The 14,707-nt window shown below is 28.8% G+C and overlaps 2 protein-coding genes across 3 annotated transcripts; one reads left to right on the top strand and one right to left on the bottom strand.

The window, feature by feature from the left end:
* The first annotated feature begins 5,108 nt into the window (after positions 1 to 5,108).
* On the top strand, positions 5,109 to 6,633 carry LOC112720923 (cytochrome b561 and DOMON domain-containing protein At5g47530-like). The gene is made up of 2 exons (XM_025772017.3): positions 5,109 to 5,720; positions 5,883 to 6,633. Exons 1-2 carry the CDS (start codon positions 5,109 to 5,111, stop codon positions 6,426 to 6,428), a joined length of 1,158 nt encoding a protein of 385 aa, XP_025627802.1. The 3' UTR covers positions 6,429 to 6,633.
* Positions 6,634 to 7,232: 599 nt separating this feature from the next.
* LOC112720144 (uncharacterized) lies at positions 7,233 to 12,614 on the bottom strand. Of its 2 annotated transcripts, XM_025770981.3 has the most exons (7): positions 11,890 to 12,614; positions 11,197 to 11,693; positions 10,488 to 10,582; positions 10,263 to 10,385; positions 9,255 to 10,061; positions 8,541 to 8,760; positions 7,233 to 8,099 (listed from the first exon to the last, which is right to left on the bottom strand). In XM_025770981.3, the coding sequence occupies exons 2-7, from the start codon at positions 11,489 to 11,491 to the stop codon at positions 7,573 to 7,575; spliced, it is 2,067 nt and encodes a 688-aa protein (XP_025626766.1). In that variant the 5' UTR covers positions 11,492 to 11,693; positions 11,890 to 12,614; the 3' UTR covers positions 7,233 to 7,572. The 2 variants fall into 2 exon arrangements, with proteins under 2 accessions (XP_025626766.1, XP_072062519.1); XM_072206418.1 differs by having other exon boundaries at positions 11,197 to 12,614.
* Between the last annotated feature and the right edge of the window lie 2,093 nt (positions 12,615 to 14,707).

Below are 14,707 nucleotides of genomic sequence, written 5' to 3'. Positions count from 1 at the left end.
AAAAAAATGTCACAAAAAAAAAACATCTAAAAAAATACTTTGAATATAAAATTAAAAAATACTTTGAATATAAATTTTTATCTTTACTTCAAATTAAACACTGTTAAAAAAATAAATAAATAAATTTTATAATATTTATAAATAATTACTTTATAAATATTTATCTTGATTTTATTACACATAATAACAACACGATAAATTTTTTAATATCACTTAAAAAAGATGAAGACAAATATAAATATCTATGAAATTTAAATAAAAATGATCTTTTGAAAATAATTAATATGTATTTTGGTTTATATATAATCTTTTTGAATCAGGATAATATTATTATCATTATTTGTTGAACTATGTTTTTTCTGATGTTATATATATATATATATATATATATATATATATATATATATATATACTTTTTTATTGTGTGTTTTTATAATTTAACATTTTAAATATTTTTTTATAATAATTTTAATTTTAACAAAATATAATATAAATAAAGCCACGTTAATATTAAAATAATAAAAAAATATTTATTTAATAAATTTTAAAAATAAATAATATATTAATAAAAAATTAAAAATAATTTCTTAAAAAACAATAGAAAAGCGGCTGAACAGGCACGATATGCCTGTTGAGCTGCTAGTATTAATAAGAACTAAAAATCTATACACAATCACTTATTATAATATTTAAAATAATAAAAATATGATTTCATACACTAAGTATAATATTTAAAATAACAAAAAAATAATTTATAATGATTTTTTTTTATTTTTAACATGACTAAATATTATTTTTTATATATATTCTCAAACAATTATTTTATTTATTTTTTATTATCTCATATTTAATTGTCAAATTTATTTATTATAGTCTTTATGGTATAAATAATTTTTTAACCAAAATAATTACAATATATTAACATATAGAGAATATTTTTTATTTTAAATAATTTTTAAAAAATTACTAATAATTTAAGTTATATTTAATTAGAAAATTAATTTTTAATTTTATTATTAATTAATTAACTAATATAATGAAGTAATTATCATTATTTTTTTAGTTTAGATATTTTTTATATTAAATCAAATTTAATAATATAATTATTATTATGTCTTAAGTTTAACAAAATATTTTTTAACATAAAACACAAAAAAATTATTTATATTTTACTTTGGCTAAACAATAATATATATAACAAGTGGTATATATATAAATAAATAAGTATTCGTTTTTAGTTTTTTTTTAAAAAAAATTGTGGGGGCAAATGCCCCCTCTTCTTTTAGTGTAGGTCCATCCCTGTCCACAACCCTAGCACGATTTACGTGTAAATATACAGTCTCAGCACTCAAGTATAATTTATGTGCAAAATCCAAAACTAATAGATATATTTAGATATAATTTAATTTGTACTTAAATATTTCGAGGTTGAATATTAGTTTTTTTTCAATAAATTTAGGAGGGAAAAAGTTTAATTAGTTAAAAAAATAAATATAAAATGATTTTGTTACAACAATGATTTATCTTCTAAAATAAATAAAAAAAACTTCATTTAAAAGACTAAATTATTGTGTATGAATAGCTCTATTTTTATTTCAAAGACAATATCTAAAATAAATTAAATAATTTAAATATTTTAAAATAAAAAAATATTAAAATGATAAAATAAAAATTAACATTATTAAATTTGTAATTTTATAAAAGATATTTTTTTATTAATTTAATTTTTAAAAATTAATTTTTTATTTTATTATTTTATCAATTTATTCAATTTAAAAGATTTTAATCAAGTATTAGATAGTTATATCTAAAATTTGTTTATATTATGTTCAGATAGTTATATTTTTTTTGTTATGTGTCTAGATAATTTATAAATATAAAAATATTTTTATTTCTTGAATTAGGTTTTAAAATTGAGATTTAGTTTTAATAGGATATTAAAATGAATTTAATCTATATCTACAAGTATTCACATAATAAATATTTTACAAAATTAATTTTAGTACGTCAAGTACTCAACTCAATTATTATCTTTTTTTTGGTTAAATTCTACATTTGCTATGTATTTTGATTTTTTCACTTCATTTTTATGCTGGTGTTACTTGTATCCTCTAAAATATCCAATTATTGATTGCTATTTGGTCAAATCAGTGCTATTCTCTCGACTAAAATATGTTATCAAATTCTCTGTCATTTAGATAAAGAATCTATTATTCGATTTTAGAATTATTCTAATATTTAATCTTAGATTAAAATCTTTTAAATTGAATAAATTGATAAAATAATAAAATAAAAAATTAATTTTTAAAAATAAAATAATAAAATATATATTTTATAAAAATTACAAATTTAATGATGTTAATTTTTATTTGATCATTTTAATAATTTTTTTTATTTTAAAACATTTAAATTCTTTAATTTTTTTAGATATTGTCTTTGAAATGAAAATAGAATTATTCATACACAATAATTAATCTTTTCAATGAAGTTTTTTTAATTATTTTAGAAGATAAATCTTTGTTGTAACAAAATCATTTTTTATATTCATTTTTTTAACTAATTAAAATTTTCACTTCCTAAATTTATTGAAAAATTAATATTCAACCTAAAAATATTTAAGTACAAATTAAAATTATGTCTAAATATATCTATTAGTTTTGGATTTGCCCGTAAATCGTGTTTGGTGCTGAAGTTGTGTATTTACACGTAAATTGTGCTAGGATTGTGGATTTTAGATGAAAAAACCTAACTCATGCTAAGGTAGGACGATTTACATACAACTTGAAAAACACATAGCCCTGGAACGATTTATGTGCATTTGTCCAATAAATTTCATGCATAAATCGTCCTAAGTAACATGTTTTATGCATTATCTAACTCACATCACCGATTTATATATTATATAGTTTAGAGGATTCATGTTTTAAAATTTCATTTAGGGGATTCACGTAAATTTGATCTTCTATTATTTTATTTAAATAAAAAAGCCTATATCAAAATATATATAATTTTAATATATAACATATATAATATATATAATATAGATGTAAAATAATTAGTTAAATGATTAATAATATTGTATTATTTTAAATTTTTTATGTTAATTTATGTTATATACATGATGATAGTTATATAAATTTTGAAATTTATTTTTATTTGTTAGATTTTAATAATAATAATAAAAGCCGGTAAAGATGGAGCGAATGCCCACAGGAACTAAGACCGTCAAAATGAGTTAAATCTATCAGGTTAGTTTATTTATCGGTTTAAACAGGTGGATTTGCCTCTAAAATTCAATCCGTTTAAATTTCAGGATAAACGGGCCCGGTTAACCTGCAAAAAATGATGAGTTAAACGGGCTAGTATGCAAGCTAAATTGATGGCCCGTTTATTTTTTTTACATTTTTCAAAAAAAAAAGTTAGTACTTTTTTTGCTAATATTTCTTCCAACCCAACCCGAAAACTCGACCCATCAACAAAAATATTGTTTAAGATTTTTGACCAAAATATAATTTTTTTGTCAAAATATTTTTTAAAAATTAATATAAAAGAGTAAATGGGTCCGCCCATTTAATCTATCGAATTGGTTATAAATAGTTCAAACTGAAAAATTATGAGCCATAAATAAAATAGGCTTAAATGGGCCTGTTTAACCTGCAAGATTAGATAAGTCAGGCCTAAACGGGATGAACTGGTCCATTTGATAACTCTAGTAGGAGCATATTAGAGTTTAATTTTTTACTACCCACAAATAGAAGCGATGAAAAATTCGCTCCTACCTACCCCTTACCACCCAAAAAACGTGTAAATCAAATCTTTTTATACTAAACACCACATAGCATGCTATAACACTATATTATTATCAATATAGAAAATAAATTATCTACATTATCAAAAAATAATATTAAAAAAATATAAATAAAAATTTATATGTTAAATGTCCAAAATATTCTGAATATTATATTGTAATATCACAATCATCTTCTGTTCTTTTATGTGTCTTACTAATTTTCTTCTTCTTCGTTGCTTTCTTATTTATTTTTTAGGCTATATTACGTGTATATTAAAATTAGTTACTAAAATTAACTATCAGTATAAAAAATGTTAGAATATAAATACACATTAAAAATAAATTAAACTACTCATATATTTATATAATTATATATAAATATATTGATGACAAATTTGAGTGATTGATTTTGGTGAACGAATAGTATTTTTGTTATTTTATTCTATTTTCTTATTCTCTGATTTGAATTGTTGCACAATGAAAATCAAACACCAAATTAACCATTATGTATTTATATATAAATTTAAAATTATTTTTTATGTATATTTTATATTTTAATATATATCTTAGGGTAAAAACTTACATACAATTGTATTAGTATAAATTGATAATTAAAAATAATTAAATAATAATTTAATTAAAAATATCAAATTATTCGATAACTTTTAACTATTAATTTTATATAAAAATAAATATATATAATTGATTTCATGATTAATTTTAATATATATCTAAAATAATTGTTCGTGATCAATCACAAAGAATAAATCCCCTATGCCCCTATTTCATATAAAAATTAAATTTTATCGAATCTTTGTCAACTAAAAGCATGAGTTGGATCAATTATATTCAATTAATTAAGCCATACTGTTAAAATTTTAAATCATGCCAGACTAGTTGGTTCAAACTGAAGAAACGAGTCCGCTGGCCAGTAAGTCCATGACTCTATGTTGATTAGTGATTATTATTGTCATAAAAAATAAAAAATGCATTTGTATCATAAAAAAAATTATTAATTAAGGATAGTATCTAAAGAATATTTCAATAAGAGAAATATATTTTGATTTAAATTAAACTGAACTGCAAAAGAAAACAAAATCATATTAGTTCAAACCGTTTGATAAGATTCAAATCCGAAATGATTCTATAAAAATTTTGAAGCTACGTTACAACTTGAATCCTGTATAAATTATCAGCTACTTACTACTCACTATTCATTGTGCCATCCTAAAACACTCAGAGAGTTCAAATAATCACCATATTTAGTTTTCTTCTTAAACTTCAATCAATATTTTCTTTTCTTTCCAATCACACATCCATGGCCTCAATCCATAAACTTGCGTGGTTACTCTCGCTCCTTGTGTTGTCGATCACAGCGACTTGTGAACCATGCAAGTCGTTGAATTTTCCGAATAACGTTAACTACGCAACATGCAAGGACCTGGGCGTTCTTGATTCATCACTGCACTGGAACTACCACCAATCATCAAGCAGAGTCGACGTGGCATTCAAGAAGGCCAACGCAACGGATTCAAGCTGGGTTGCTTGGGCCATCAACCCAACCTCACAGGGTATGGTTGGATCCCAGGCATTCCTTGCTTTCAGAAATTCTTCTGACGCTACTCTCAAAGCCTACACCTCTTCTGTCACGAGTTATGATACTCTTTTGGAAGAAGGATCTCTTAGCTTTCCTGTTTATAGCGTCTCAGCATCTTATTCCAATGGCGATATGATCCTTTTTGCGAGTTTCAAACTCCCCGAGAATACAACTCTGCTGAATCATGTCTGGCAAGAAGGCCCTGTTTCTAACGATGGAACTCTTGGGATGCATTCTTTGTCAGGACCTAACATTCAATCCTTTGGGACTATAGATTTTGTGTCCGGGAAGGTCTCAGAAACCGCCGGAAATTCGAAAATCAAACTCCGAAAGGTCAGAAATATGCATAAACTCTCTGTGTTGTAAAAAAATTTCTTCTGTCCTTTTAATCAAATATATATTAAGATATCTTCACATAAAGATTTCTTTTTAAAAATAACCGCCTCTTATCATATCTATATATATTTTTCTCACAACAAATTCTGCTTTCAACAGGTGCATGGGATATTGAATGGCATAAGCTGGGGAATACTGATGCCAATGGGGGCAATATTAGCTCGTTACTTGAAGGCGTTCGATGGTCGTTTGGGTGCCACGTGGTTTCACGTGCATCGAGCATGCCAATCCATGGCCTATATCATTGGCATAATTGGCTTTGCAACTGGCTCATACATGGCACGACATAACCGTCATCACTCTTCTCACGGATGCATTGGAATCACTCTCGTATGCCTAGCATCCCTACAAGTTTGTGTTGCTATGTTCTTGAGGCCTAAGAAGGATCACAGGCACAGAATCTTCTGGAACATCTTCCACTATGTAGTCGGTTACGGAACAATTGGACTTGGCATATGGAACGTCTTCAAAGGTATTGACATAATGGAAGCAAGAGAATGGAAGAGTGTGTATTTGGGTGTGATCATATGTTTGGCTCTAATTGCTTTGGTCTTGGAGGTGATCACTTGGATATTGCCATGCATAAACAAGCCTAACACCCACTCTAAGGACCAAGCTGATGTGGTTGACCAACAGATCCCATAGTCAACAAATATTTCAGTTCTTTTTCTCTAGTTTTTTTATTCTTTATATTAAATTTATCTTAGTATTAGTTGTAGGTATCAGCAACTATATTCTTTTCCGTTTTGAACGGTTGTTTTTTAGGTTGTTACAACAATTTAATGGCATTGTAACACATTTTTAAGTTAATTATATCGTTTATTGTTTTTATGTATATATTTTTTCTTCCTTTTTGTTTCTTAGACTGTACTTTTATACTCTTCAGTCTCCACTCTATCAATTGGGTTAGTCTTGTTACTCTTACACGAAAATAAAAGGGGTAAAAAAGAAGGGGAAAAACGAAGGAGAAATGTTATTAGAATTATAAGTTAAATTTAAGATATCAAAATCCAATGAAATCCTTGTGAGTCAAAAGAAAAAGATCAGTTGGTTCTTGATTTAGATTATATTACATTAATAATATATGGTAATTTTAATTGGGTTAAATTGAATTTAAATGCCTTTAACTGAATGTATAAGTAATCAAAATTTACTACATTTAGTCTCATGCATGAGTCATTTGAATCTTAGTCTGGTCATCTTCTCTGTATTATGATATTATCATCCTCTAACAGCAATTTCTAACTTAAATATGCCAAATATTTTTGTTAAAACAAACTTTAAAAAAGAAAATCAATAAATAAAAGGAACTTTAATAAAGTACCCAAGTCCAGTTTGGGAGTCCCAGTGTCCCACGTGTTCAATAGATTTCCCATAATAATCATACTGAATCCTTTTGTAGTATACTTGTACATGAAGCTATACATGAAGGAAGAACAAACAAGAAAATTGTTAATATGCTGCAATGAAATAAATGAAAGTGGTAGCTAGTTAGACAAGAACTGAAATTAATCAACAATATCTGTCCGGTCCCTTATGAAAGAAATCTACATTCTAATACAATCAATATTGAAATAGAAAAAACACAGACTTGGAGACATTACCCCTTAACACTGTACACCTATATGGAAGGCAACTTAGAACAAGGTTAAAAACGAAGAATCACCTTTCCAACATCACTATTTACATTCAATCCTATCATACTAACATTAGACTCAAATTACAACAAAGCAAGAGATGGTTGCAGTGCTCTACAATCAGTCATCAGTTCTAGCCAAACAAAAATATTTTATACAGCCATTTCGGCGGGTTTGTCAACTTTACAGTCCTCCATGGAAGTCCCAAACGCCTCCCTATCCTTGTTATCGTTTTCGCCGTCTTTATCAACATTGTCATTACTGTCCTTATTAGAATCATCACCATTATCTTCATTACCAATGTTATTCATCTCAATCTCATTGTTATCAGCTCGAGTATCTTTTTCTGACACAAGATTACTATTTTTACTATCATTATTATCATTATCACCATCATCATTGTTATCCCCATCTTCAGCAACACCCTCAACCATCTTTTCAGCAAAATCTGGTTCATTAATAGGCTCGTCACTCGCTGGAACTTCATCACATGAATTTGCAACACCAATAGAGTCCCCATCTTTAGCTGGGGACGTGGAATGCTTCGTGTTAAGGCCGTTAATGGCGAATATAGTTGAGGTTATATCAAGCTTCGGCTTAATACCAATCCACCTGTCCCCAGACCAATCTCTAGATATTCTTAGATCTTTCTTACGTACTTTCATTAGCAAGCCTTCACCTGATATCAGAAGAATAACTCTATTATAAAGTGAAGACAAAAAATAAAATAGGCTTATCTAATCTATAGGTCCTTGAAGTTTGGTCTAGTTTTCAGTTAGGTCCATATAATTTAAATTTTTTTATCAGATCCTACATGCATTGAGAACAGGAAAATACATATATTATAATGTCCCTAGAGCAAATTATTGTTAAAAATTTTGACTGAATTGAATTGAATAAATAGTTATAGTTTAGCTCACAAAATTACATAAGAATCCATTGAATTATATAAAAGAGAGTTTCATCCAAGGACTTGATCAAACAATTTTATTCAATATAAGGACCTAAGTAAAAACTTCTAAATTAAAATGGCATAACTGAAAATTGAGTCATACTATAAACACTTTACATTAATCAAACCAAAATTTAAACAAAAAAACAGAACAGTAATATAGCATACCAGGAAAGTATGCTTGCACATTATCATCAACATAGTTATCAGTTCCAGTTACAACCCCCTCCCACCAGCCGTCACTCCACCATGCATCAATTGCAGTTCCAACTCCAATAACCAATTCTTGATCTTTGGAAGTTGGAGGAGCTGGTCTGATTGTCGATCGGCCAGGATGTCTCATCCCAAGTTTATCAGGCATGGCCAACTTGAAAGCAGGGATCCATTCCTAAAACATGGAAAAGAACAAGGTAAGAGTGTTGAATTCCAATTAAGATGTGCAAACGTAATGCATTGAAGGAAACTATACAACTTTTGTTTTGCAATATATCATTTCCCACTCAGTTCCAAGACTATTTTTTTTCCACATAAATTTTTAAAAGGTTCTAACCATATCATACTCTACTTGAACGTGGGATTACAGTTACTTCTATATATGAGTATGCAGATCCTTATCTTTAGAAGATTTATAACAGGGAGTGGTTTATTTCAGTTCAATTTGGATCCATCATTAGTCTAGCATAATCCCCATAAGATATAACCTATAACTATAAAAGAACATTTCTTTCCAGTTACAAGTTGCTATAAAAGAAATAGAGCCTTAAATCTTTTTGACCATGATAACAAACCTTAAATAGGAGCTGGCTCTATATATGCCAACTATTGTAGGATTTAACCAACAATGGAAACAGAATTTGGAGTACCACAAAAGCAGTATTATACCTTAAGATTCCCACTTCCATCTTCATCCTGAATATCATCATATTGGACTTTCATCTGCTTCCGAGATACCTGCACAACCGTACACCTGAACCAGCAGCCTCTGATACCGCTATCCTGACAGAGGACCTCTATCTTGTCATCAATCCTGTATGTGACATTATACCAAGGTTGAGACTCAACTTCCTTCAGAGAAAACAATCTCCTATCTGCCCTAGAATTATTTACACCCTGTGAGTTTTTGTATACCATCATTTGCTGACTCCTAACTAACTTCCTAACTCCCCGCCGACCAATCAAAGACTGAGGGGTTCCCCTATCCCTTCTCTTGGCTCTGAGCTTTACAGTTTCACCTGCACTCAACTCTTCATCTCCTCCTGCTAGGCCATTTCCCTTAGGATTCAGCATAGAATCAAATTGCAAGCAAGAAAGAATTGGTTGATCATAGTACCCACGCAGTTTACTCAAGTCAAAGGGCTTGACTTTGTTGCTTCTAAATTGCCTAAAGCACATATGTATTCTATCTGATGAAGTTGGGGAAAAGCAAGGCATGCATTTTTCATAATGTTCACGACTTAAGACCGTGGTGGGACCATCAACACACTCTGCACTAATGACTTGAGAATAAGGTGTGATGAAAACTTCCCGGGGATGTGGATTTCGTACAGGAATCACACCCTTGACTTCCTGATTATGGTGAAACCACCTCACTTTGACCTTTTTCTGCCCCCTCCTATCTTCATACATATCCTCTAAATAAGCAACATAATGATTCTCTCCCTTGCCCATGACAAAAACAAATGATTGAACCTGGAAGTCAGAAAGGAGGCAATGAGATATGTACAACTGGAAGATATTTTCCTCTAAGCTAAACTCAAAGCACCAGATCCTTCTCTGTATAAGCTATAAAATAAAATATCAAAGGATGAACAATACTTGAAACCTCAGTTCAAGTCCCTTTTCCAATACTTCCATGTTTGTGTAGGAAGTGGATGGATGAGGGATACTTACAATTATTTTGATGCCATTCCTGCAAAAAGCATGATAATGTTTAAGCTGCTTGCCACACGTCCATGCCACTCCAGACCAAACAATGTCAGACTTGGATATTTTAGCGTTTCGGGTTAGAAATCCCTAAGCAAGAGATGTAGGTATACATCAAAAATATTAATTACAACCACAATTAAATAATATATATAAAGGAAGACAAAGAAAAAGTAAACAAGAGGGATATACCTTGCTATTTGCTATCGGTGCAGGAAGACCAGTAATTTCATTGACACTACCATTTGTGGTATCATAAGCTTGTCCTGAAGAATGACTAGGTGATCCTATGATATAAAAAATATATGTAAATAAATAAATAAGTAAATACATATAAAAGAAGAGAATATTTATAATCTTAAATGAGCTTTCACTATCATTTATACTATTTGTGAGCATCAGCTGTTTTTGTTGAAGGGGTAAAGGACTTCTATTTAAAAAATGACACTGGTAGAAAGGGATATTATCCTATACAACAGGAATAAGTAAGAAGAAAACAACATTAGAGAAAAATGTCAGTGCTAAAGAGCTTTCAAAGTCCAGACTGCACATGATAGAGACTCCTTATAATTCCAGATTAAATGACATTATCAAAGATATTGAAGAAGATAAAACTATGAGAAAGATACATTTACATACATACATGAATGAGTTTTATGCACTCATGCTACAAACAAGCTCAAAGATTTGTGTCAGAAGATATGCATAAAGTTGCTTAGACAAGAAAAATATAAATATCACTATACATTAAGTTCATGTAACTTGATTGCAACAAAAAGTTGTAACATCCTTATATTATTTTTCATTTTGCAGCTGCACACATAAATTCAACCGACAACAGCTAAAAGGCATCAAAACAATAGTAATAAGATAAAGCCATAGAAAATAATTATCAATTTACCAGTTCTATCTCCCTGAAGATGCTGCTTCGAAAGCGTTGACGTCAGCCAATCAACCACCTCTCTTCTAGATCTCCATTTGAAACCGGCAGGAACAGAACCTTCCTTCCCACAAATTTCCAAAAACTCATCGGCGACAACATAGAACATGTGCCTAACACTCCTCTCAGTGCCCACAACAGCGAGTATGGATTCCCCGTCAGAATCCTTCAGGTAATAGTGGACCACACGGTTGCCACGCTCCTGGGAAACAAACTGCTCTTTCCATTCCACGAAACACCTGTCGGTTACAGCCATCTCGAAAGGAGCTCCAAGAGGAGTGAGCTAATGCAAAAACCAGATTTGCACTTGAATTCAAAGCAATGGCAAGGGGTCCAAACCCTCTTGTTTAACTTGTCCAAAAGGACAATCTTTCAGATCCAAACTCATAAAGCAATAACCTTCTAGCATATTATCATCCAAGCAAACCCAAGACCAAAACAGCTTCAATCTCCTCACCCTACTTAGCAAAAAATATCAAAGATAATTACTACAGAAAACACATAACCCTTTCAGAAACTCTAATTATAAAGATTTTCCCTTTCTAATGATATCCAACAAAAGCAAACAAAAAAAGCAACACCAACAAAAAACCAGAAAAAAAAATCCTCTCATCAATCAAGAAGGACTATGCAGTTAGAGAAAAAACCAAACACCTTGTGGACAAAATTGAGCCTTTTCTCTCAATACCAGAAAGCCTCATGAAGAGGCATGATCCTCAGCTGAAACTGAAAGTTCTTTGAAACTTGACCTGAGCCACAAAGCAATATCAATTTAATGCGTCTTCACAAACAAATCAGAGAGAACAACCGTCAGAAAAACCGATCCAGGATCTGAAAATTCCAGTAAGCAAAAAAGCTATTGGGTTTTTGGCTGCTCCAGAGGATGTTGCATAAAAGGCAAAAGGGTGTCCCGAATTGCAGAAAAGATTGAAACTTCTTTTCTACAGAAGACAGTTATCAAAGACGTTGATGAGTGATCATGGGTCACTAAAAAGAGGATCTTGAACTAACAGCAGCTCAGAGAGAGCACGGAAGAACAAGAGATGGGGGTCAGTGATACTGATGATGAAGAAGAAAGAGGGTACGTTGAAATTGCCATAGACATAGAAAGTGAGAGAGTTGCAGAGCTGAGAGATTGTGCATCCAAAAATGAAGCGGCAGGTTTTGGATGCCAGAAGAAGGAAAAAAGTGGGGAAGTGGTTGTTGGTTTTTGCCTTTTTGGAAGAATTAAGGTGAAAATAATCGGTTAGATGCAAGACTTTGGTAGAGCAGTTAGATACAAGATGCTTAGTTAGATGGAAGACCAGCAATTTTTTTTTTTAATTTTTTTCCCCATAGCATATATCGTCCATAACTCCATACGATATAAATTGTAAAGTAATCTTAAGATGAGAATATTCATTTATATTATAATGTGAAAAATTTACCATCTATAAAAACCAGCATATATCCGACTTTCCTTGGTACAATTTTTAACCGTGTTTTGAAAGTTTTTTATTCTAGAAAAAAAAATCTATTCTGTTAATAAAAGAATTTAATTTTATTTGTAATTTAATTTTATAGTTTGAAAGCCTTTAATATATTAGTATAATTCTTTGATTTAGAATAATCTTTTAATGAGTTGAATTTTTTTTTATAATTCTATGTTTGTTTAAGTTATTTCATTAAATATTCACTTATAAATAAGAATATTTTTTATCATTTTAAATAGTAGGGTAAAGTACTAAATTGGTCCTCTATGTTTGGGCGTAATTCTGTTTTGATTCTTAAGGTTTAAAATGTCTTATTTGAATCAAAAAATGTTTTATTTAGCATCAATTTAGTCCAACAGTGGGTCAAAGTTAAATAATTAACGAAATGTCCTACATAACAACAGTACAAGAACAAAATCGATAATCTGGAGAACATGTACAAGCTCCAAAGGCACAAAATCAACCGTTGATGCATCAATACATTTATTTATTATTTTTCTTATAATATAAATAAAATATTTTCTATAGAACTAAAGAGAATGATAAATAAATGTATTGATGCATCAACGGTTGATTTTGTGCCTCTGGAGCTTGTACTTGTTCTCCAAATTATCGATTTTGTTCTTATACTATTGTTATGTAGGACATTCCGTTAATTATTTAAGTTTGACCTCATTGTGGGACTAAATTTATGCTAAATGAAACTTTTTTGGATTCAAATATGACACTTTAAACCTTAAGGACTAAAACAGAATTACGCCCAAACATAGGGGACCAATTTAGTACTTTACCCTAAATAGTAAGTGTAATTAACGTAAGAATTAATTTGAAAATAACTAATTTGAAATGTTAAATAATTAGTTTATTTATCTACTTAATCAAATATTAGGAGTTCATATCCCAACGTATGCATGTAATAATAATTTTTTCTGATTTATAAATAGAATAAACATAATAATTAAAATGTTTAAATGAATCAAAATTATTATTTTTATTTCTTCTAAAATATTTAAAATTTTTCACTTAGTAAATTTTAATTTCTATCATTACAAACGTACTCTAAAACTTTGACATCTTTTTAAAGATTTTAAAGTGATTGCTTTTCTTTTCATTTTAAGTGATCTTGTGTATTCAAAACTTGATGGCACAAGTAAGAATAACAAAATTCTAAAAAAAAATATTAAAAATAAAAACTAGTCATTCTAAAAATAACAAAATTCTAGAAGAATATTGAAAATAAAAATAACAAAGTCCTTAGATGCATTTTCGTTTGCGTTTTTATTTTCTACCTTTTTATTCAATATCTTTTGTTTTTTGAATTTTGTGAAAAAAAAAAAGAGAGAGAACAGTAAAAATGGCAATTTTATTTTCTATTTTCACTTCCTATTTTCTCTCTTTTCTTCATCAAATTCTTAAGATAAAAAATACTAAAAATAAAAATATAAATCAAAAGCACCCTTAGCTTTTTATAACATGATCTTTTAGTTAGCTTTAAATATGATACCAAAAACTAGTTAACGAAAGACTTATATCAACTGCATTTACACTTTTTTTTTTTATCTCTAAGGAAAAAAAAACTTTATATATTCTGAATTTAAAATGAAAATAAAATGATAAACTTCTGCTATCATAATTATTGGCAAAAAGTCTAGCTAATTTTTTTTCTTGTTATAGTTATGTTAGTAAATATCTTAACAAAAATAAATATACTGAAATTGAGATAATACAAGAATTTATATCTATATGTACACTATCTCATTTTTTGAATGGTCATAAAATTGAACAGATGTTGACTATTTTGTATACAAGTTTGTATAACAAATACAATTACCAAACTAGCATAAACACTATATTTATAAATCCCAAATGAATGAGATAGGAAACACTGCCATATGAAGAATAAGATGACGAAAATAAGGTTCAAGATGAACAAAAAGTGTTGAGTTTGGAAATTGATGAACAGGGTTTGATCTTCTTCAAGTAAAACAAGAGTTTTGTAT

Source organism: Arachis hypogaea, chromosome 11, assembly GCF_003086295.3.
Source record: "Arachis hypogaea cultivar Tifrunner chromosome 11, arahy.Tifrunner.gnm2.J5K5, whole genome shotgun sequence".
NCBI lineage: Eukaryota > Viridiplantae > Streptophyta > Magnoliopsida > Fabales > Fabaceae > Arachis > Arachis hypogaea.
Note: the sequence above shows the minus strand (reverse complement) of the source record. Positions and strands in the feature narration are given on the sequence as shown.

What these genes read in the sequence shown, in the direction of transcription:
- LOC112720923 (XM_025772017.3), top strand. Translation starts at nt 5,109, where the DNA reads ATGGCCTCAATCCATAAACTTGCGTGGTTACTCTCGCTCCTTGTGTTG. An exon ending in CGAAAATCAAACTCCGAAAG is followed by an intron (nt 5,721 to 5,882) that starts GTCAGAAATATG and finishes TGCTTTCAACAG; the next exon opens with GTGCATGGGATATTGAATGG.
- LOC112720144 (XM_072206418.1), bottom strand. Translation starts at nt 11,491, where the DNA reads ATGGCTGTAACCGACAGGTGTTTCGTGGAATGGAAAGAGCAGTTTGTT. An exon ending in CACCGATAGCAAATAGCAAG is followed by an intron (nt 10,386 to 10,487) that starts GTATATCCCTCT and finishes TCTCTTGCTTAG; the next exon opens with GGATTTCTAACCCGAAACGC. An exon ending in GGAATGGCATCAAAATAATT is followed by an intron (nt 10,062 to 10,262) that starts GTAAGTATCCCT and finishes TCTGACTTCCAG; the next exon opens with GTTCAATCATTTGTTTTTGT.